Source organism: Nomascus leucogenys, chromosome 1a (assembly GCF_006542625.1).
Source record: "Nomascus leucogenys isolate Asia chromosome 1a, Asia_NLE_v1, whole genome shotgun sequence".
Lineage (NCBI taxonomy): Eukaryota > Metazoa > Chordata > Mammalia > Primates > Hylobatidae > Nomascus > Nomascus leucogenys.
The window spans coordinates 56,330,213-56,352,967 of record NC_044381.1 but is presented as its reverse complement, the minus strand read 5'-3'; the positions used below and the strand labels follow the sequence as shown (position 1 = coordinate 56,352,967).

At 34.6% G+C, this 22,755-nt stretch overlaps 1 protein-coding gene across 3 annotated transcripts in view; it reads left to right on the top strand.

The window, feature by feature from the left end:
* The window catches only part of VPS13A (vacuolar protein sorting 13 homolog A), a 260,053-nt gene that overhangs the window by 186,325 nt on the left and 50,973 nt on the right, over positions 1-22,755 (top strand). For 2 of the 3 annotated variants that reach the window (XM_003267439.4, XM_003267441.4), the window contains exons 53-61: positions 6,185-6,314; positions 8,583-8,815; positions 11,882-12,035; positions 12,844-12,990; positions 13,495-13,576; positions 14,470-14,539; positions 15,661-15,766; positions 20,539-20,652; positions 21,793-21,938. In XM_003267439.4, coding sequence (XP_003267487.2) covers positions 6,185-6,314; positions 8,583-8,815; positions 11,882-12,035; positions 12,844-12,990; positions 13,495-13,576; positions 14,470-14,539; positions 15,661-15,766; positions 20,539-20,652; positions 21,793-21,938 — 1,182 coding nt within the window. Of the gene's footprint in view, positions 1-6,184; positions 6,315-8,582; positions 8,816-11,881; positions 12,036-12,843; positions 12,991-13,494; positions 13,577-14,469; positions 14,540-15,660; positions 15,767-18,230; positions 18,311-20,538; positions 20,653-21,792; positions 21,939-22,755 lie in introns of all 3 variants that reach the window. The other variant, XR_004029357.1, reaches the window with a different exon arrangement.

The window sequence follows — 22,755 nt, the reverse complement described above, 5'->3', positions numbered from 1 at the left end:
TCACAAATACAGTAACTCTTGATGGTGTAAGTCTAGATGATGAGGCACGGTTTTTTTTTTTATAATTTCTTAAGAATATAAACACATAATAGCATTGTAGCTATGTAAAACAGTGTTCCATTAAAAAATGTACTTGAAGCATATAGAGGTAAAACTGACTTGATGTCTACAATTTATTTTGAAATGCTTCAAAGGAAGAAAAATGGAAGAGCTGAAGCAAGTGTGGCAAAAGCTTATTCATTGTTGACTCTGATGAGGAGTCTGTCAGAGTTTGTTAGGAGTCTCTGAATTTAGTCTATTTTTGAATTTTTTCATATGTTTAATATAGTGTAAATATGTAACATTTCAGGTTTTTTTTTTTTCAAACAATAGGTGCCCTCTTGTTGAGGTGTCTGGGGGAAAGGACTGCTTCCTTAAAGGCTATAATTGAATCTTCATGGTTTAGGACTACTCTTCAACATTATTCGTTTTAATTTGCTTTGATATCATATCTTCTTAGTGCTACTACAGTTTATGCAACTTTCTGATCCTCTACTCAGTAGTTCCAGGCTGTCTTGAATTTATTTTGTTTCCTTTCTTTCTTTGTTTTCACCTGTTACTTTTCAACAGGCACGTATTTATCATTGTACTTCCACTTTCTTTCTACTGCTAACTGTACAACTTCTAATCGTTGATTAAAATCAAACACATTGAGTAAGGACCACAGAGCTGGACTAGCAAGTACCTAAAACTCGTTTGGGGTAGCATTCTCTCATCTATTTAAGATGTTAAGAAAGAGGAATGCCTGTTTTTTTAATTATCCATATTATAAAAATAATAAGTTGTTTCTAAACGTGTGTGCAAGTGTCTTTTTCATATAATGACTTCTCTTTCTTTGAGAAGGTACCCAGTACTGGGATTGCTGGATCCAATGGTAGTTCTGCTTTTAGTTCTTTAAGGAATCGCCATACTGTTTTTCATAGTGTTTGTACTAGTTTACATTCCCACCAGCAGTGTGAAAGTGTTCCCTTTTCACCACATCCATGTTAACATCTATATATTTTTTATTTAAATTGTGATCATTCTTGCAGGAGTAAGGTGGTATCTCATTGTGGTTTTAATTTGCATTTCCCTCATAATTAGTGATGCTGAGCTTTTTTTTATGTTGGCCACTTGTATATCTTCTTTTGAGAATTGTCTGTTCGTGTCTTTAGCCCACTTTTGATGGGATTATTGTGTTTTTGTTTTTGTTTTTTTTCTTGCTGATTTGTTGGAGATCCTTATAGATTCTGGATATTAGTCCTTTGTCGGATGCATAGTTTGCAAATATTTTCTCCCATTCTGTGGGTTGTCTCTTTACTCTGCTGATTATTTCTTTTGCTGTGCAGTAGCTTTTTAGTTTAATTAGGTCCCATCTATTTTTATTTTGTTGAATTTGCTTTTGGGTTCTTGGTCGTAAACTCTTTGCCAAAGCCAATGTCTAGAAGAGTTTTTCCAGTATTATCTTCTAGAATTTTTATGGTTTCAGGTCCTACATTTAAGTCTTTGATCCATCTTGAGTTGATTTTTGTATAAGGTGAGAGATGAGAATCCAATTTTATTCTTCTACGTGTGGCTTGCCCACGATCCCAGTACCATTTGAATAGGAGATAGTCAAGGTACCAGAAAGAAGACTGGACAAAGGAATCTGGAAACAAAAGAGCTAAAAGAACAAGAATGAAGAACCAGCCTTATCTGTAAACTATTAAGTCAACTCTATCTTAGGCCCTGACCAGACTGGTCTCTTCACATCTAGTCCCTTCACTAGAATAAGGTGTCCTTTCCCTACTTCATGTTTTTGTTTGTTTTGTTGAAGATAATTGGCTGTAAGTATTTGGCTTTATTTCTGGTTTCTCTATTCTGTTCCATTGGTCTACATGCCTATTTTTATACCAGTACCATGTTGTTTTGGTGACTATAGGCATTGTAGTATACTTTGAAGTAGGATAATGTGATGCCCCCAGGTTTGTTCTTTTTGCTTAGTATTGCTTTGGCTATGAGGGCTCCTTTTATGGTTCCATATGAATTTCAGGATTTTTTTTCTAGTTCTGTGAAGAATGATGATGGTATTTTTATGGGAATTGCATTGAATCTGCAGATTGCTTATGGCAGTATGGTCATTTTCATAATATTGAATCTACCCATCCATGAGCATGAGATGTGTTTCCATTTGTTTGTTAAATTTTAACTTTTAAATAAATATTCCGTTCTTATGTAATCTCCCGTCATTTTCCTAGTTCAGTAACCCTCCATTTCTTACCTATTTGAGTATATTTTTATGTGTTGTTTTGTTTTGTTTTGTTTTTTGTTTTGTTTTATTTGAGTAGATTTTTGTTTTTTGTTTTGTTTTGAGACAGTGTCTCAATCTATTGCCCAGGCTGGAGTGCAGTGGTGCGATCCAGGCTCACTGCAGCCTCCACTTTCCAGGCTCAAGTGATTCTTGTGCCTCAGCCTCCCAAGTAGCTGGGTTTACAGGCATGTGCCACCATGCCCAACTATATTTGAGTAGATTTTTTATCTATCTCTATATATCTAGTCTTATCTTTAGTAAATCTCCCATTTTCCACTAGAATGAGTTTTCTAAAATAAGAAATATAATCATATCTCTCTTGTTTAAAGTTTTTCTTTTTTTACCCATTTCTTTAAAAATATACTTCTAGGCTGCCTTTCTAAACATTTATCTTTCTGTGGCCTCAATCTTACCCTATACAAAGAGAAGTTTTTGTTTCCTGAATGCTCTGGGTCTTTCCATGTGTTTTTACCTGAATAGGTGTTTCTTTCAGCTAGAAAAATGCCATTCTGTAATTATTAAAAAAATCAAGAAACAACAGATGATGGCAAGGCTGTGGAGAAATAGGAACGCTTTTACACTATTGCTGAAGTGTTAATTCAACCATTGTGAAAGACAGTGTGGTGATTCCTCAAAGACCTAGAACCTGAAATATCGTTTGACCCAGCAGTCCCCTTACTGGGTATGTACTCAAAGGAATAGAAATCATTCTCTTATAAAGATAGATGCACACACATATTCACTGCAGCACTATTCACAATAGCAAAGACATGGAATCAACCCAAATGCCCATCAACGGTAGACTGGATGAAGAAAATGTGGTACATATACACCACGGATACTGTGCAGCCGTAAAAAGGAACGAGATCATTCCTTTGCAAGGACATGGATGGAGCTAGAAGCCATTATCCTCAGCAACAAGAACAGAAAACCAAACACTGCATGTCCCTGCTTATAAGTGGGAGCTGAACAACGAGAACACATGGACACAGGGAGGGGAACAACACACACTGGGGCCTGTTGGGGGCATGGTGGGAGGGAGAACATCAGGATAAATAGCTAATGCATGTGGGGCTTAATACCTAGGTGTAGGTTGGTAGGTGCAGCAAACCACCATGGCATACATTTACCTATGTAACAAGCCTGCACGTTCTGCACGTGTATTCTGGAACTTAAATTAAAAAAAAAAAAAAAGAAAAATGCCATTCTATGTGATCCCTTCCCTTGCCACCTTAATCTATGTACCTCAGTTTTTTATAGCACCTTTACATATGTAGATTGCAGCATTCGTCACATTGTGTTACTTTCCTGTGAGTTTGAGACATGTACACACAGACAGTGAATAGTCTGAGGACTATGGTTAGTTTCCCTTTTCTTGAAATTTTCATTGCCTGTCCCAGGTAGTCCAGTACATTTTTGCATAAGGAATACTCTGCAATGAATTAAACAGATTAAAATTTGTATGAGTTAAAAGCATTTTTAAATATTTTTAAACCAAATTTATTTGCTAATCAACACATTTACATTTGATTTTTTTTTTCATGCAAAAATGATGACTATGATTTTGTTTTCTCCTCCACATTTCCTTCTCTTGGCTTTTAAAACAATATGGATGTTATTTCCTGCATATAAAAGTAATAGTTGTTAAATTACTGTTTTAAAACATACTACAGAAAAATGTGAAAGAGGACCATAATCCCTGTAATCCAAATACTGTCAACATTTTGGTTCATTGCTTTTCCTTTCCTTTCCTCCTTCCTTTGTTCTCTCCCTCCCTCCCTGTCTTCCTTCCTTATGTATCTCTCACATTTGACAGCTGTTGTGAGCATATAAATTTGCTTCAAAGCACAATTTTTTTTTCTTTATAACTTTTATTATAGGTTCAGGGGATACATGTGCAGTTTTGTTACATGGGTAAATTGCATGTCACGGGGTTTTGGTATACAGATTGTTTCATTACCCAGGTAATAAGCATGATACCCAATAGGTAGTTTTTCGATTCTCACCCTCCTTTTACTCTCCATCCTCAAGTAGGTTCCTGATGTCAGTTGTTCCTTCTTTGTGTCCCTGCAAAGCATGATTTTTACTGAATGCATGATGTTCTATCATTTAGATGCTCTACAGTTAAATAAATACTTAATTGTTCAGAATTTTTATTTCAACTTTTATAATTTTAGAATCAGTTTATCTTCTTTTTTTGTTGTTGTTTATTTGTTTTTTGAGATGGAATTTTGTCGTTTTGCCCAGGCTGGAGTGCAGAGGCACGATCTCAGCTCACTGAAACCTCTGCCTCCCAGGTTCAAGCGATTCTACTGCCTCAGCCTCCTGAGTAGCTGGGATTACAGGTGTGCGCCACTATGCCCGGCTAATTTTCGTATTTATAGTAGAGACAGGGTTTCACCATGTTGGCCAGGCTGGTCTCAAACTGCTGACCTCAGGTGATCCACCTGCCTCAACCTCCCAAAGTGCTGGGATTACAGGCATGAACCACTGCGCCCAGCCCAGTTTATCTTCTAGTAACGATCCTCAACCCATTTGTAATCCTTGTAATAACTAATTTATAATTCCTTACCATATTTTTTGTAGTATATTGTCTTCTAATGATTTTTTGGAAAATACATATTCTGTTTCGGTTATGGATAATTCCTTTTTTGTTATTGAAGGTTTTGATACATTTAAATTCAATTTTAAGATTGAAACAGTATCTGCTAGCTTACTCATAAAAAATTGTAATGCTTTTTTACCTTTTTTTCAGCCTGTTTCCAAATTCTTACTTTCTTGTGAATATAATTTGGGATTTTTTCAGCCAGATTAATATAAAATTGTTAGCTTTTCAAAATATGTATTATTTCATTCAACGCCCTTTTGGTATTTGCCTTGATTTTAATGTTTTAACAAAAAAATGACTTTCTTAAACTGGTTTAGTTGTTCACTACGGGTTCTTCAATATTTCTATATCCTAGTTGTTAAAATGTTATTATGAGTTTGTCTCTAGCTAGGTTGGAAAAAGTCTTGAGTTATTTTTTTAGTAAAGATCTGTGGATAGTGTTATGCTATTGCTTGTTCGAAATGTCTTATTCTTACAAATTTATGACAATTTGACATAAAATTTTAAGTGATAACGTTTTTCTCAAAATTGTGTAAGTATTGTGCCGTTGTTTTTTTACATTAAACATCATTGAACTGTGAGAGTAACATTTTTATTTTCTTGCGAGTGACTATGATTTTCCTAGATATGTGTTAGGGTTTTTTTTTCCCCCTAGTTTCTTACAAAGATATGTCTAGAATGATACTGTTTTCATTAATGTCTGATACCCAGTGAAGTCTTTTAAATCTGCAGAGTTAATTCCTTCTTCTGCTCAGAAGAGCTATATTTTATTACTTGTTTGGTTTATAACTTTTGTAAGGTTTTTTTCTTTCGGAGCATCTTTTTGTGAGTCAGTTGAATTTCTTAGATGTGTATTTCATGTTCTGTGATTTTAAAGAATAATTTACTTTGTTTTTGCTCTAGTAAGACCAATACTTAGGAAAGAGTTACCAATTAAATTATCTTAGAATTGGTGTAAATAGGGTAAAATAGTTGGAATAATTTTCCATAATTAATTTGTATTTAAAAATTGACAAAACAGTTTTAAAGACTTGAAGACCTTTATTTCCTAAGTAGAACGCATATTTTCTTAATGGGAAAATAATGAGAAATATTCATTAGTGAACCCTTTTTTAATTGTATAGGGTAAGAATTTCAGCCTTGTTTTAATCAGAACTATCACAGATCTCAGTTAGTGAACTAAGAATTAATGAAGTATTATTTTAGTTTTTTTTAATCTGTTCGTGTACTTGCATTTAATTTAATGCATATTTTTGCTACTGTGTCAGTTCTCTCAGTGAAATAGAAGATTCCCTCCCTCCTGGAAAAGCAGTGTTTTATACATGGGCTGATCCAGTGGGCTCTAGAAGGCTGAAGTGGAGATGTAGAAAAAGCCACGGTGAAGTAACACAGAAGGATGTAAGTATTGGGTTATTATGGTGTTCCCAGCAGCCTTTTTTAAAAAAGGTATTTGGGCCGGGCACGGTGGCTCAGGCCTGTAATCCCAGCACTTTTGGGAGGCTGAGGTGGGCCATGAGTTCGACATCAGCCTAGCCAATAAGGTGAAACCCTGTCTCTCCTAAAAATACAAAAATTCACTTTGGGAGGCCAAGGCAGGCGGATCACCAGGTCAGGAGTTTGTGACCAGCCTGGCCAATATGGTGAAACCCCATCTCTACTAAAAATACAAAAATTAGTCTGGCATGGTGGCGGGTGCCTGTAGTCCTAGCTACTAAGGGGGTTGAGGCAGAAGAATTGCTTGAACCCGGGAGGCAGAGGTTGCAGTGAGCCAAGATCACGCCACTGCACTCCAGCCTGGTGACAGAGCAAGACTCCGTCTCAAAAAAAAAAAAAACAAAAAAAAAAAAACAACAGTATTTGATTTTCAGCCTTCCTAGTTTTAAGGACTGTTTGTGGCCACACTTCTAAAAAACTGCCAAACATCTTCAAAATAGTATTCAAGTATTGACTTAACCAAAAATGTTTAGAACCAAAAGTAGTCTTATTTTGTTTACATCATTTGCTTCTACTGTGTTATCAAGAATAAAGTTGTGTTTAGAGAAGTGCTTTGAGCATTCACCTGAAAAACAAATATGTTCTCTGCATTGACAATCATACTAGGTAGATTTAGCTTCTGTAAGGAACATTTAAGGATCCACTGAGTGAACTAAAACAAACTTATTTCTGGGTGGCAAGCTATGATGATAAAGTTATGCGCATATATTTTCTGGTAACATTTTAAATACTTGCAGAAAATTTTTAAAAGTTTTTAATCCTTCAAGATTCATCTTAATTTGACTCCTGATGTTTTTTTTTTTCTTACCACTAGTGATTTTTTCTTCCTGCTTATCAGTAGGTGGTATTTTCTCATTGTCTTTCAGTGCTGCTGTTGAGGAGTCTGCTGTGGGTATTGTTTACATTGTATTTAAGAGGATTGCCTATAAGTGGCCTAACTTTTAAGTTTTAAAAATTTATGACTATTAGATTTATTCAGGAAAAAGTATTGTACTTTGATATAAAAATAGTCTTATTCATTTGATCTATTGATTAGTACTTTGCATATTTATATCATGGTGATAGTTTGAAGCTTATAAAGATAAATCAGACATTCATTGTAAAATACTAGAAAGACTTCAGTGAAATAAGTTTTCTTGATTCTCAATGTAGTTTTAGTGATATACATATATATACTTAGAAAGTATTGGCCGGGCGCGGTGGCTCACGCCTGTAATCCCAGCACTTTGGGAGGCCGAGGCGGGCGGATCACGAGGTCAGGAGATCGAGACCAATGTGAAACCCTGTCTCTACTAAAAATACAAAAAAATTAGCTGAGCGTGGTGGCGGGCGCCTGTAGTCCCAGCTACTCGGAGAGGCTGAGGCAGGAGAATGGCGTGAACCCGGAAGGCGGAGCTAGCAGTGAGCTGAGATTGCGCCACTGTACTCCAGCCTGGGCGACAGAGCAAGACTCCGTCTCAAAAAAAAAAAAAAAAAAAAAGTATTATAAGTAACATAAGTATCCCCAGGTAATTATTTTATGGTAACAACTCACAGTTTTCAATTTCTGTACATTGTAACGTGAAGGTATACTATATAGTAAAATTTTCTGAAAATCAGAATATTAACTAGAAATTAATGGCTGAATATTAATTATGAGAATTTGCTATGTTTATCTTGTCATTGACCCTCAAAACCCTGATATCAGCACATTTATGTGAGATTCCTGCAGAAATAGCGTCATGATGAATATACATGCTTTGTAGAACATACAATTGAGATACAAGATATTTTTTATCCTGTTTGATTCAGCTATGAAAGGAAATGTGAATTTCAGACTGAAACAACTTTTAATACATATCACATTGCTGTAGTCTTAGAATAAAGCAGAAAAAAATACTTTGTGTTACAGATTAGCCTACATGGGAAGATTCAATTTTGTTAAAATGTTTAAATTAAAAAAAAAACGATTGGCCTGTCTTTATAGTAATAATTTTATAACAGATAACGTCAAATGATTTCAATAATGTAAATTTGCAAGTATTCTACAAATATTAATTCATTTAGTTGCCACTAGCCCCATGAAGTAGGTGCCATTAATAGTCTCATTTTATAAATGTGAAATCTAAATTTCATGTTCTTTGGGACCAAATTCTAATTTTTTGTTTTTGTTTTTTGGCGGTTTTATTCTAGGATATGATGATGCCTATAGATTTGGGGAAAAAGACAATTTATTTAGTTTCATTCTTTGAAGGTTTACAACGCATTATTTTATTCACTGAAGATCCAAAGGTATTTAAAGTAACATATGAAAGTGAGAAAGCAGAGTTAGCAGAGCAAGAAATTGCACTGGCATTACAAGATGTTGGAATTTCTCTTGTCAACAATTACACGAAGCAAGAAGTAGCCTATATAGGCATTACAAGGTTAGATGCATTAAATTTTGGATACATTTAAATGATCAGTTTCTAATTATTAAGAAATTGTTATTGTAAAATCTAAAATGATTTAGGTTCAATTTTGTACTTTGACTATTCATTGATATTGTGGTAATGCTAGTTTTAAATGTGCTTGAGGCAATTTTTTGCCTTCTGAAATAAAGATATGACAGAAATCAAATTTATAAACTCCTTATTATGTTAATCCTTCCACTTATCTAAAAAGTTATATTTATTCAACTTACCAAAACTATGTTTTGCATATCATACAAAATGCTTAATTCATTTTCCATTACTGTCTAGCACAGTTCAGGGTACATATGCTGTAGCTGTTGGAGGATTAACATAAAGACAATCACTTTCTAACTTGGCCTTGGCACTTTAAGATCTTATAAGATCTAATAAGGTGATCACTGTATTTATCATTTCTCGTATAAGACATCACCATTAAATCTTTTATCTCTCCCTTATGTCCTTATTATTCCTATTCATAAACAGTTAAGTTTTAATTTACATATATTAGTGCTTAATGTGAGAATATTTCTTCTGTATAACCAGGATAATGTAATTTTAATCCTTTCCTTGAATTAAATTCTTGAATATATATAAAGGTATATGATACAGATGTAAATTTAGTTTTCTATGTACATTAATCTATACATGCCCCTGACCTCTTATTGAATTGAATCAATGCCATTTTAAAAGGAATATTAAAATCTATATTCTTAAGAATTTTTATTCTCAAAAAATGTTTTTGCTATTTAAATAGATCAAATACACCATAGATTTTTAAGACCTTTAGACCTATTATGTGTTATCTTCTAAGCTAAGTGATGTTAATGCAAAGATGAATAATACATGGTCTCTACCTTTCTATTTATTAAATGAATATAAGTTCTATCAGGAATAAACAAATAGAATACTTAAATAAAATTAAACAACTTAAATATTTAAGTTGTTTAAGGCCTTTCAGCATTTTAATTTCGGTACAACTGGATTTCTTCCGTTCACACTCTATATCCTAGATAACTATTTTATACTTTGTCTCCCCTCAAACCCCATTCTCTCAGCTTACTACCTTGCATTCCACTTCACTGAAAAAATTGAACCAATCAAACTTCCAGAGACCCATCTCACCCCCCAATATCACAGCTTGCTATCTGCTGGCATTTGCATACTACTTGCTGTACTGACATACTCTCAACAGTTTACAATAGATATATGTGCTCCTGTTTAAACAGATTTTTCTCTACTTTTGCACTGTACTTCATTTCCTCTTACCTACTTGAGGACATTGTTCCAGCAGTCCTCCTCTTCGTCTCTCCTAAGTCAACAGCTTTTGGGTCTCTACTGAATTGTTTCAGTGTTACTTCTCTCAACACAAAAAATTCTCTTGAGCCTACTTTCCTTGCTACCTGTTGCTCATTTCTTTCTTTGCATTTGTAACCAAACTCCTCAAATGTACTGTCTGTTTCTAAGGAACTTAACATATCCTGTGTTCTCCAACTATTTTTCATCCATTTTCTCTTTAACCACTCCAAACAGGGTTTTGCTTTCAACACACCATGAAACTGGTTTTGTCAGCATTACCAGTGACCTCCATAATGCCATATCCAGTGTAGTATTATCGGTCTTTACTTAATAACATTTAACACAGATCCCTCCTTGATGTAGTTTCTTTCACTTGACTTCCAGAATACCTCACCATCTTGGTTTTTCTTCCTATCCAGTCTCATTCATTGGTTCCTTGTCTTCTCTCAACTGCTTACATTGGCTAAATGCCTTAAGGCTCTTAGACCTGGTCCTTTTCTCTTGTGGATTTCAGTTTTATGATTTCAAATACTGTCCAGAATTTCTCTCTTATGTATGTCTTCTGTCACACCTGTCATCTGACCTTGAGACTTCATATATCCAACTGTGCATGCAAAATCTCTATTCAGTTATCTAAGAGACTTCTTAAACTTCATATGTGTACAATAAACCTTTTATTTCCTCCTGCTACCAAAACTCCTGCTTTCCAATCAGAGTTAATAAAAAATAGCTCCTTCTAGTTTTGCAGCCCAAAAATATTGAAATTGTCTTTGATTCCTCTCTTTATCTTACACCCCAGACCTAATTCATCAAGAAGATCTGTGCTGGTTCTACCTTCAAAGTGCACGTAGATCTGACCACTTTTCTGGTATCTCACTGTTAATAGCCTCATCAGGGCCATCATCATTTTTCAACTGGCTTACTGTAGTAAACTAACAAGTTTTCCTGCTTCTAATCTTGACTCCACTCTTTTTTCTTTCCATCCACTTCAACACAGAGTGTATTCTTAATGAAATGTAAGTCAGATTATGTTGCTAGTTGTCTTATAACCGATCAGTGGTATCTCATCTCACTCAGAATAAACTCAGAGTCTTTACAGTGGTCTACAATGCTTTACATTATTTGGCCCCCCACTATAAGTCTTACTTTATTTTCTATTCCTAATGTGTTCCTGACATGCCAGCCTCCTTGCTCTTCTTCATATACTGCAAGTGTGCCTCCTGCTTTAGCTGGCCTCTCTACCTGAAATGTTTTCCTCCTCTTGTCTGCTGGATAATTCTCTCAGCTCTTTTAAGGTTGCCAAAATCTCACTTTCTCAATGAGTCCCCCATTGACCACTCTGTTTTAATATTGCAGACCCCACCACTTTACATACTGCAGTTCTCCGGATCCCCCTTGTCCTGTCTACGTTTTCTTCTTTCAAAAGCATTTTCACCTCCTACATATTAAATTTTACTAATTTATTTTGTTTACTATTTATTTTCACTCCCCCACTAAAATGAAGCTCCAGAATGGCAGAGATGTTCACTGATACGGCCCTAACACCTAGAATAGTGCCTGAGTAGTAGCTTAATAGGTAGTAGTTGAATGAATTCATGTTTTTAAATTTGTAATATGCTCACTTGTAATTGAGGCTATTCTGAAATTTTACTGAAGGTGTTGTAATTCATGTAATAAACCCGTTAAAATAAATATGTTAATAACTTAGTATTAAATACTATGATTTTTGCTTTCTTAAATAAGTTCTGATGTGGTTTGGGAAACAAAGCCCAAGAAGAAGGCAAGATGGAAGCCAATGAGTGTAAAGCACACTGAGAAGTTAGAGAGAGAATTTAAGGAATATACTGAATCTTCTCCTTCAGAAGATAAGGTTATTGAGTTGGACACTAACGTTCAGGTAATATTTTTAAGTACTGATGTGAAGTTTTAATTTTTTGTCTTTTGTAGTTCGGTGAATCACTAGTGAAATTTATGGAAAGTTTGGCTTCCTTATAAAACAAAATAATCCTGTCATACATACCTTGTATAAAATGTTTTAAAGAGGTGTTTATCTATATTAAGAAATCAGGCTCGGCGCAGTGGCTCACACCTGTAATTCCAGCACTTTGGGAGGCTGAGGCAGGCGGATTACTTGAGGTCAGGAGTTCGAGACCAGCCTGGCCAACATGGCAAACCCTGTCTCTACTAAAAATACAAAAATTAGCCAGCCATGGTGGCAGGCACCTGTAGTCCCCGCTACTCAGGAGGCTGAGGCATGAGAATCCCTTGAACCCAGGAGGTGGAGGTTGCAGTGAACCGAGATGGCCCCACTGCCCTCCAGCCTGGCTGAAAGCAAGACTCTGTCTCAAAAAAAAAAGAAAAGAAAAGAAAACTTTAAGATACTAGATGCTAACGGTCTGTTCTTTCGGTTAGCAGGAAACTTAAAAATGTTTTATTTTTTCAATGTACTTTCTTTAAATATTTTATTTTTCCTTTATTCATTTTTATTGTGGTAAATTTTAGTACGTTTATGTAAAAAGTGATGCAGCGAAGCTTTGTAAGAATTATATGAATATGTGAATTTTATGGACATGGGATATTAAGATCTATATCTAAACTAATACAAATATGTAGCTTACTGTTTTAAAAAGTTTTTGGTATGAATTTTTAATTCTAGTCATTTATAGATAAATTAATTTTTTCATTTGGGGGGACATATTTTTCAGGTTCGCCTAACACCTACTGGTCATAACATGAAAATTCTGCAGCCGCATGTAATAGCTCTACGAAGAAATTATCTTCCAGCATTAAAAGTGGAATATAACACATCTGCACATCAATCATCATTTAGAATTCAGATTTACAGAATACAGGTAAGTCTTTCTGGAAATATAGGCAAAATTGTATTCTAAAGGAATGCAATAAGAAACCAGATCTATTCCCATGGTCTGCTTTATCTAGTATTCAGTTTCAATGTTGTGCTAGACTGTTTTTTTTTTTTTGAGACAGAGTCTCCCTCTGTCGCCCAGGCTAGAGTGCAGTGGCGGAATCTCAGCTCACTGAAAACCCTGGTTCAAGCGATTCTGCTGCCTCAGCCTCCTGAGTAGCTGGGATTACAGGTGCCCACCACCATGGCCACCTAATTTTTGTATTTTTAGTAGAGACGGGGTTTCACCATGTGGGCCAGGCTGGTCTCAAATTCCTGACCCCAGATGATCCACCCGCCTTGGCCTCCCAAAGTGCTGGGATTACAGGCGTGAGCCACTGCACTTGGCCACCACTAGACTTTTTGATGCTTTTTGTTTCTCAAATCCTGTTATTCTGGTCAGGTTGTATAATTGACATATTAATATACTGATGTGTTTTTATTTTCTTAGATACAAAATCAGATACATGGTGCTGTATTTCCCTTTGTGTTTTATCCTGTTAAACCTCCAAAGTCGGTCACCATGGATTCAGGTTTGTTTTTGTTTTTAGATTTCCATAAAAGCAGTTGTGTTGGCTATTTGATTTACTTACCATAAAAATATGAAGTGAAACCATTCTTGGGTTTAATTTGTATAGGATCATTGGAAAATTAAACTGCTTGAAAAAGGACCAGCAAGTACTGTACACAACTAACTTTGATAAGATTTTGAGTGAATCTTGAAGAAAAAATTAATTAGAAACATATATTGAAATTTTTAGAAATATTAATTTAAAAAGCAGATAATCTGTAAACCTGTGATTTAAAAACCTTTAAAGCCTTTGAATGAACAATAAGGAAGTTCAAATCTAGAGTGTTTTTTAACAGCAGAAGGTGTCCTATGTTCTCCAAATAAGAATAACTGACAAGTCCTTTCTACCCTTTTCTTTCCCTTTGCCTTTCTTCTTTTCTGCGTGTGCCTCTTCCCCCTACTTTCTCTTCCCTCCTCACTACCCTACTTAACTTTCTTCTCCCCTTGCTTTCCCACCTCCACCCCACACCACTACCTCTAAACTATCCTGGGGGAAGTACTCTTTATAACTCGCTCAGAAGCTTTTTGGCCAGTATAATGCGTAAGCCCTTCCACCTAGAGGTCAGGAGCAAGTCCCCAGAATCTGTTTTCACAAAGTTTCCCTGATGATTCTAATGCATACTTCTAAACCGCTATTTGTAGAATTAGTTACCTTCAGAGTGACTATAGATAGTTTTAAAAACAATGCTAGAGTCTGAAATTAAGATTGTAGTAGATTTTGCCAATATCAGTAATTTTAACTGATATTTATTATTTAGTAAATGATTTAATTTTCCATTGTGGTGTATATTGGAAGAAAATGCCTACCTTTTGCTTAAAGCATCATGGGAGTAATTATATTTATAACCTTTACAGCACCAAAGCCCTTTACAGATGTCAGTATCGTCATGAGATCTGCAGGACATTCCCAGATATCACGTATTAAGTAAGTGTCTTAATATATTTCTTGTATATTTATTTAATGTTTGATTTAAATATATGAATTGTTTGTACTCTTTAAATGTTAGACAAGTCAAAGATTTAAGCATAAGATATTAATTATAAAGGTCAAATAAAAAAATATAATGTTGTGGCTCACGCCTGTAATCCCAGCACTTTGGGAGACCTAGACAGGCTGATAACTTGAGGTAGGGAGTTTGAGACCAGCCTGGCCAACACGGTGAAACCCCAACCCTACTAAAAATACAAAAATTAGCCGGGCATGGTGGCATGTGCCCGGAGTCCCAACTACTCAGGAAGCTGAGGCACAAGAATCGCTTGAACCCAGGAGGCGGAGCTTGTAGTTAGCTGAGATCGCACCACTGCACTCCAGCCTGGGTGACAGAGCAAGACTGTCTCAAAAAAAAAAAAAGAAGGCTCTGGATGAAATACATCTAGGTATTTACAATCTTTGTTTCTGGATTTTTGATATTTTATTATTCTCTTCTATTTGTTTTTTGTTTGGGGTTGTCTATAATCATATATTGTTTTGAAAAAGGAAAACAATAATATTTTCGTCTTCACTCACTACCCATTCCAAGAAACAGAAGATGGACTGAAACATCTATGTAATAATTTCCTATCTAATTTCTCCTACCTTATCACCAAGATAATCTATCTTTATTTCCTTGCTGTTTAAAATATAGTTTTATTGTGCATGTGTACCTAAACGTTGTGCCTTTTAGTTTTAATTTTTTTCTAATTTTTAGAAAATTGTTTGAGGCTGGAAATAGATGTTGGGACTTGCTTTTGTTCATTCCACATTTTTATTAAAATTTATTCATTTTGTTGTATGTAGCCATAGTTTATTCATTATCACTAATATATAATATTCTGTTTTATGACTCTGTATGAGTTTACTTATCCAGTTCCTCTTTATGGCCGTTTTCATATTTTGACTTTGTTGCTGTTATTAACAATGTTCCATGATTTTTTAAAATTTAGTCAACTAAATAGTCCTAAGTTTCAAAGTTCTAATATTGATCTCATACTTTTTTCTCATCTAATTTTTGTAATACAGTTGTTAATTGATGATTTTTAAAAAATGTTTTCTACTTTGTAATATAGATATTTCAAAGTATTGATTCAAGAAATGGATCTCAGGTTAGATCTTGGGTTTATCTATGCTTTAACAGACCTTATGACAGAAGCTGAGGTGACTGAAAATACAGAGGTAAGACTTAAAATAATATGTGATGGAAAGGATTAGGGAAAAGATATTATTATAAATTTTTAAAGGTATTAAAATGACTTTGTCCCATTTTAAAAATACAATTAAATAAATTTTATTACTCTCTTGTGGTACATACCTTTTTAGAAATCTTATTTTCTGATGATAGAAAATTAGCAAACAGGAGGAAAGGCTTGGGGTGAATAGCAGGGAGAAAAGGATAATTTGTCATGTTCACATCACTTTTTTCCTCTTTTATTTTCCTGGATTACTTTGGCTTTGCTTTCACTTTAATAATTTAGAAATTTAGGGTATGTCCAGGATATTTAATGAGAGAAAGGATAGGAAAATTAAAAGGTGGTGTCATCTTGGTGACTGGAAGACCATAAAATCATAGTTATAAAGTGGGTCAGATATAGTCTGTTTTTTACTTGCCCTCATAGATTCATGGATGGAAAAAGAGCAAATTAGTAACAGTCTATTGAGGTATAGATCACATACCATACATTTCACCCATTTAAAAGATAGAGTTCAATGACTTTTAGTGTATTCACAAAGTTGTACAATCATCATCACTCTCTAATTTCAGAACATTTTCATCATCCCCAAAAGGAACTGCCTATGCAGCCACTGATATACTTTGTGTCTTTAGGTTTGCCTATTCTGAATATTTCATACAAATGGAATCATACACTGTGTAGTGTTTTGTGAAGGGCTTCTTTGACTTAGCATAATACTTTCAAGGTTCATCTATGTTGTAGCATGTATCAGTACTTCATTCCTTTTTATGGTTAAGTGATATTCCATTATATGGATGGGCCACATTTTGTTTATCCATATATCTGTTAATGGACGTTTGGGTTGTTTGTTTACACATTTTGGCTCTTACAGATAATGTAATGAATACTTGTACAAGTTTTTATTGGACAAAAACTTTATTTAAAGTCTTAAACTATTTAAACTTAATCACCATGTGATTAAGCAATTCCAATCCTAGGTATATAACCAAGAGAAATAAAATTTATTAGGAGTGGAATTGCTCAATCACATAGTAACCTTATATTTAATCATTTGGGACTCTTAGACAGTTGTGTAAAGTGCCTCCACCATTTTACATTCTTACCAGAGCATATAAGGGCTCTGATTTTTCCATATTATCCCCAACACTTGTTATTATCTGTCTTTGATTCTAGCAATCACAATGGGTGAATGTGAAATAGTTTTTCATTGTGGTTTTGACATGCAATTACCTGATGACTAATGATGTTGAGCATCTTTGATATGTTGATTATCCTTTAATATGTTATTTAATTTGCATATCTTCTGTGAAGAAATGTCCATTCAGATCCTTTGCTTATTATTTAATGGGTTGTCTTTTTTCTTATAAAAGTTATTTGCATATTCTCAATACAGGTCTCTTATCAGATATATAATTTTCAAATATTTTCTCTCATTCTGTGTGTTGCTTTTTCACTTTCTTGATGTTGTCTGTTGAAGATCAAAAGTTAAAGTTAATGAAGTTCAAATTATTTTTTCTTTTGTTGCTCATGCTTTTGGTGTCATTTCTAAGAATCCTCAGCCAAATCCAAGGTCATGAATATTTAGTCTTACGTTTTAAGAGTTTTAAAGATCTAGCTCTTATGATTAGGTTTCTGATCAATTTTTAGTTCATTTTTGTATATGATATAAGAGGATCCAAATTATTCTTTGGCGTGTTGCTATCCAGTTGTCCTATTACCATTTCTTTAAAAGACTATTTGTTCTTTGAATGGTCTTGACACCCTAGTTGAAAATCAGTTAACAACGCACATGTGATTTTATTCCATCAATCTATGCATCTGCCCTTGTGTATTGCACACTGTCTTAGTTATCGTTTTGTATTAAGTTTTGAAATTGGGACGTATGAATCTTCCTACTTTGTCCTTCTTTTTCAAGATGGGTTTGGCTGTTCTGAGTCCTTTGAAATTTCATATGAATTTTAGAATCAACTTGTCAGATTCTTCAAAGAAGTCAGCTGGACATCTGATAGAGACTGCATTGAATCTGTAAATCAATTTGGGAAGTATTGCCATCCTAACAGTATTAGGTCTTTCAGTCCTTGAACATGACATGTTTATCCATTTATGTAGATTTTTAATTTTTTTAACAATGTTTTGTTGTTTTTCAGAGTATGTTTTATACATTTTTCGTTAAATTTATTCCTATGTATTACATTCTTCTTATAATATTATGAATAAAATTGATTTTTTAATTCCATTTTTGGATTGTTCATTGCTACTGTATAAAAATACAGTTGATTTTTTTATACTGATCTTGTATTTTGCACCCCTACTGAATTGTTAGCTCTAATTGCTGTTCCGTGTATTCTTTTGGGGTTTCTATACATAAGATCATGTCATCTGAGAGGAGAGGTAGTTTTACTTCATTCCATCTGATCTGAATGCCTTTGTTTCTTCTTCTTCCCTAGTTGTTGTGTCTAGAAATTGGTGACACATTAAACAGAAGTGCCAAGAGCAGATACTCTTCTTTTGCCTCTGATCTTAGAGGGTAAATTATCAGTCTTTCAGTATGATATTGACCCTGGGTTTTTCCTAGACATCCTTTTTCAGGTTGAGGAAGTTGTTAGTTGGTTGAGTGTTTTTAATCATGATTATATATTTTGTCGTTCTTTTTCTGCATCTATGGAAATGATTGTACACTTTTTGGGTTTTGTTCTATTGGTATGTTTTATTACATTAATTTTTTTTTTTTTTTTGAGACCTAGGCTCTCTCTGTCTCCCAGGCTGGAGTGCAATGCTGCAAAAGCAATCTCAGCTCACTACAACCTCCACCTCGTGGGTTCATGCATTTCTTGTTTTTCAGCCTCCCGAGTAGCTGGGATTACAGGCATGTGCCAAAATGCCCGGCTAATTTTTGTAATTTTAGTAGAGACAGGGTTTCACCATGTTTCTGTGTTTTTTGTTCTGACCCCAGAAAAACTCCTATTTGTCACTTTCTCTGATTTTCTCCTGCAAACTAGTAGGTCTACAGGTTAGCCAGTATCTTCTATAAATCAATGACTTTCCTTTTAGTTGTCTTTCACCACGTCTGCTGTTTCTGAGAGCCCTTAGGCTCGAAATGCACTGTATAAGTGAAATTAGTTCCTTTGGGAAGAGATTAATAGTTACCTGTTTTAAAACCTACTTTCCCCATCAGCAAAAATCCCTAAACCAGGCCTCTGAAGCTGGCGGTGGGGACAGTTGTGACACCCTTCTATTTGAGTTAACACCCCAGTTTAGGAGCTGAGCACTGTGTGTGGTGGGTAAGAGGAGCAGTGGCCTGAGTGATCTCAGCTTGCCTTTGCTGGCATGGAACCACCACGTTACAGGCCTGGGCAAGAGTGATCAGAACTCTAGTATTCTCAGTGGTACTGTACCCAAGGCGGAGCTTTTTTTACCATGCACAGAGGCTGGACAAAGAAAGGAAGCCCTGCCAAGTACAGTGGCTCACGCCTGTAATCCCAGCACTTTGGGAGACCAAGGCGGGTAGATCACTTGAGGTCAGGAGTTTGAGACCACCCTGGCAACATAGTGAAACCCCATCTCTACTAAAAATACAAAAATTAGCCAGGCGTGTTGGCAGGTGCCTGTAATCCCAGCTACTCAGGAGGCTGAGGCAGGAGAATCGCTTGAACCCAGGAGGCACAGGTTGCAGTGAGCTGAGATCACGCCACTGCACTCCAGCCTGGGTGACCAGAGCGAGACTCGTCTCAAAAAAAAAAAAAAAACCCGTAAAGGAAGCCCCCATCTCACAGTTGCACTCAACCATAACTTAACCTCAGCAGCAGGTAGCTGGGAACGGGATGAGAAATGCTGATGTCCTGTTCTTCCCAGGAAGAAAGTCCTCCAATTGAGGACTGGGCCAAAAAGGAGCTCTGTGTTCTTGGGTATACTAGCCTAGAGTAGAATTCTGGCTCATTAGTCTGGAAGAGGGGACAGAGGGAATGGCCTTTGTTAAAACACCGTGGATTCACTTTTCTTACCAAATTCTTTAGGTTTTCTTAAATAGATGTTTGTTCATTTGCTTATGACCTTAAAACCATTCCTAGAGGCCTTAAATTTGTTGTTGTTGTTTAAATTTTATCAGTTTAGCTGGGGTGCTGGTTTGAAGAGCTTCCCACTGTCATCTCAGAAATTTATTTCCAAATATACTTTTTGTAAGGCTATCATTTTTTATGTTTTTATGAATATGTTAAAATGTGAATCTTGGGGCTCATTTTTCAACACATAGAAGTTACTTCCGTCTGAGCATTTAAAGGAGAAGTATTGATGAATATCAAAAATGAAACCACTAATTAATTAATACAAAATTGTTTTCAACACCTTCTTTATTTTATTATATTACTGGTCTGTGTAGGTTGCATTAAAGCAATTACAAGTAGACTGCAAAATACAAGTTGACGGTATGATTATGTTTAAAGAAACAAATATACCCAAGAGAGTGTTGATGGTATGGATTAATGTCATTTTGGGATAAGATTTATAGTCACATGGATAAAAGCTTAGTGTCTTTTAGTGGTTTGGATAGAAATATAGAAGATAATGCTTGTTAGTTTGTCAGTGGCAGACAGAACTGTCCTAATGATAGAGATGTTACTTTCCCTTCTGAGGCAATCATAAGCAATGTTAAGTGAGTCTGGATCTTATAGAGGAGTTTTGCCAGTGTGTCTGCTATTTGCTTAAATATCTCATGCAGGTAGGTCCCTTTAGTTTTAATATTTTGTGTTTCTTTTATAGGTCGAGCTTTTTCATAAAGATATAGAAGCTTTCAAAGAAGAATATAAAACAGCCTCATTAGTAGATCAATCACAAGTTAGCCTCTATGAATATTTTCATATATCTCCTATCAAGGTAGGAGAAAGTCATTTTTATTGTCCTTGATAATCTAGGTAATAGCAAATTGATGTAGCATTTATATTGTGTTCTTCAGTAATATATAAAATCTGTAAATATACAGTTAAACTAAGTAACAAAGGAATTACCCTTTTACATTTTTATTTATTTTTAAATAATTTTTTATCGTGTGGAGCCACCTATAGCATGTATTTATGTTTATAATTAGACCTAACATTATTTTACCTTGATTTTCTGTTAAGCTGTTAGGTGACAATTTTCAAAATTTTGCATGTGATGATTTGTGTATTAGATTTAAAGTAATTTATAAAGTAGCCTTAAGAACTGAAGATTGAATGGTATCAAATCTAAGTTAGTTTTTAATGCAAAATTCCTACAAGCTAATTATACAATAATTGAAGAAAATTATTAAACAACCATATATGTAGAGTATATATGCAATGCAATACAAAAATGTTTTTTAACTGGCTATTAACTTCTGAAATAATTGAAACATACACTTTTGGAGATACAAATACCTTCCAACTTATGAGAGAGTTACATCTCAGTAAAGCCATCATGAGTTGAAAATCTTATAAGTCAGAAATGCATTTAATACACCTAACCTACTGAACATTAAAGCTTAGCCTAGCCTGTCTTAAACATGCTCAAAACAACTGGGCAAAATCATCTAACGCAAAGCCTATTTTCTAATAAAGTTATTATAAAGAATTTTGAATCAAAATTCAAAGTACAGTTTCCACTGAAGGTGTATTGCTTTTATAGCATTGTAAAGTTGAAAAATCATAAGTCAAACATAAGTCATATAAGTTGGGGACCATATGTATTTGAGTCATTTTCAACAGCTTCAACTTTTAGATTTTTAATGTTAACAAATATATAAAAATTAATATTTTCTTAGGTTTGCCAAAAGAATGGGGTAGGATTAAATATCATGCAATCTTAAATTGTTGAAGATTTAGAGCTATGTTGGATTTTAAATTTCTTCATATTTCTACTTAGTAATTTTAACATAATCCAGATAACTTTGAAATCTTATATATGGTGTAGTGAATTTAAAATTAAACTGATTTTTAAGAGTTAAAATTGTCAATATGAAGAAAATACTTTTAAAAATGTATCTCTTTATCTTTTTAGTTACATTTAAGTGTTTCACTGAGTTCCGGCAGAGAAGAAGCTAAAGATTCAAAACAAAATGGAGGACTGATTCCAGTTCATTCTTTAAATCTTTTGCTGAAGAGTATTGGTGCCACACTGACAGATGTACAAGATGTAGTTTTTAAGTATGTTTAATATTCAAATCTGTAAATTGATGAAAATATTTCTATTTTATATGTACCTAAAAATTTCGTAAGTGAAAAAGTGTGTGAAGTACGTTGCAGATTATAGGCAAAATGAGGTTTTTGCATTTAAGTGAAGTGCAATCTGAATAACACCAAACTATGATTTGCTAACCCCTAATTGCTAAATTACAGAATTATTAAACAATTCCCTTAAGAAAAAGAGTCATAGGCCAAGCAAGTTTTACATTTTAAAAGATCTTCCTGGCTTAGGGAAGGATAGGATGTGTATGCCCAAAGATATGGTGCCTGAAATGTATGGCTTTGAAGCTAATAGGAATAAGACTCTTCAAAGCATATGCAACTAGAACAGAATGAATGCGATAATAGGGGAAATGAAAGGATCAACTTTAAGTGTTGTAATCAGGAATTTATATTTTAATATGAGTCATAATGAAGCTCATAGTGTATCTGACCAAAGAGATTCAGAGTGTCTGAGTTGAGACTTTAGAAGAGAATAACCCTTTCAAGTAGCATCTGTAATTGATTATTAAGAACAGTTGTAAGAATTAATAAGTCCAACACGAGATAACACTGAACCTAAAGTTAGGTAAGTGTCAAATAAAAGTACACAGGTATGATGTTAGCAGAAGTAGTATTCCACTTAGCAACAAGAAGCAGAGCTTTTCAGTTACTGTATCAGGTATATGCTATGGATGGGTTATAAGTAAGCTAATCTTAATATATATTCTGTGAATGGGGTTATAAGTAAGCAGGCAAAACCTGCTGCAGCTGAACCTGGCCATTCGTGAGCAACCTC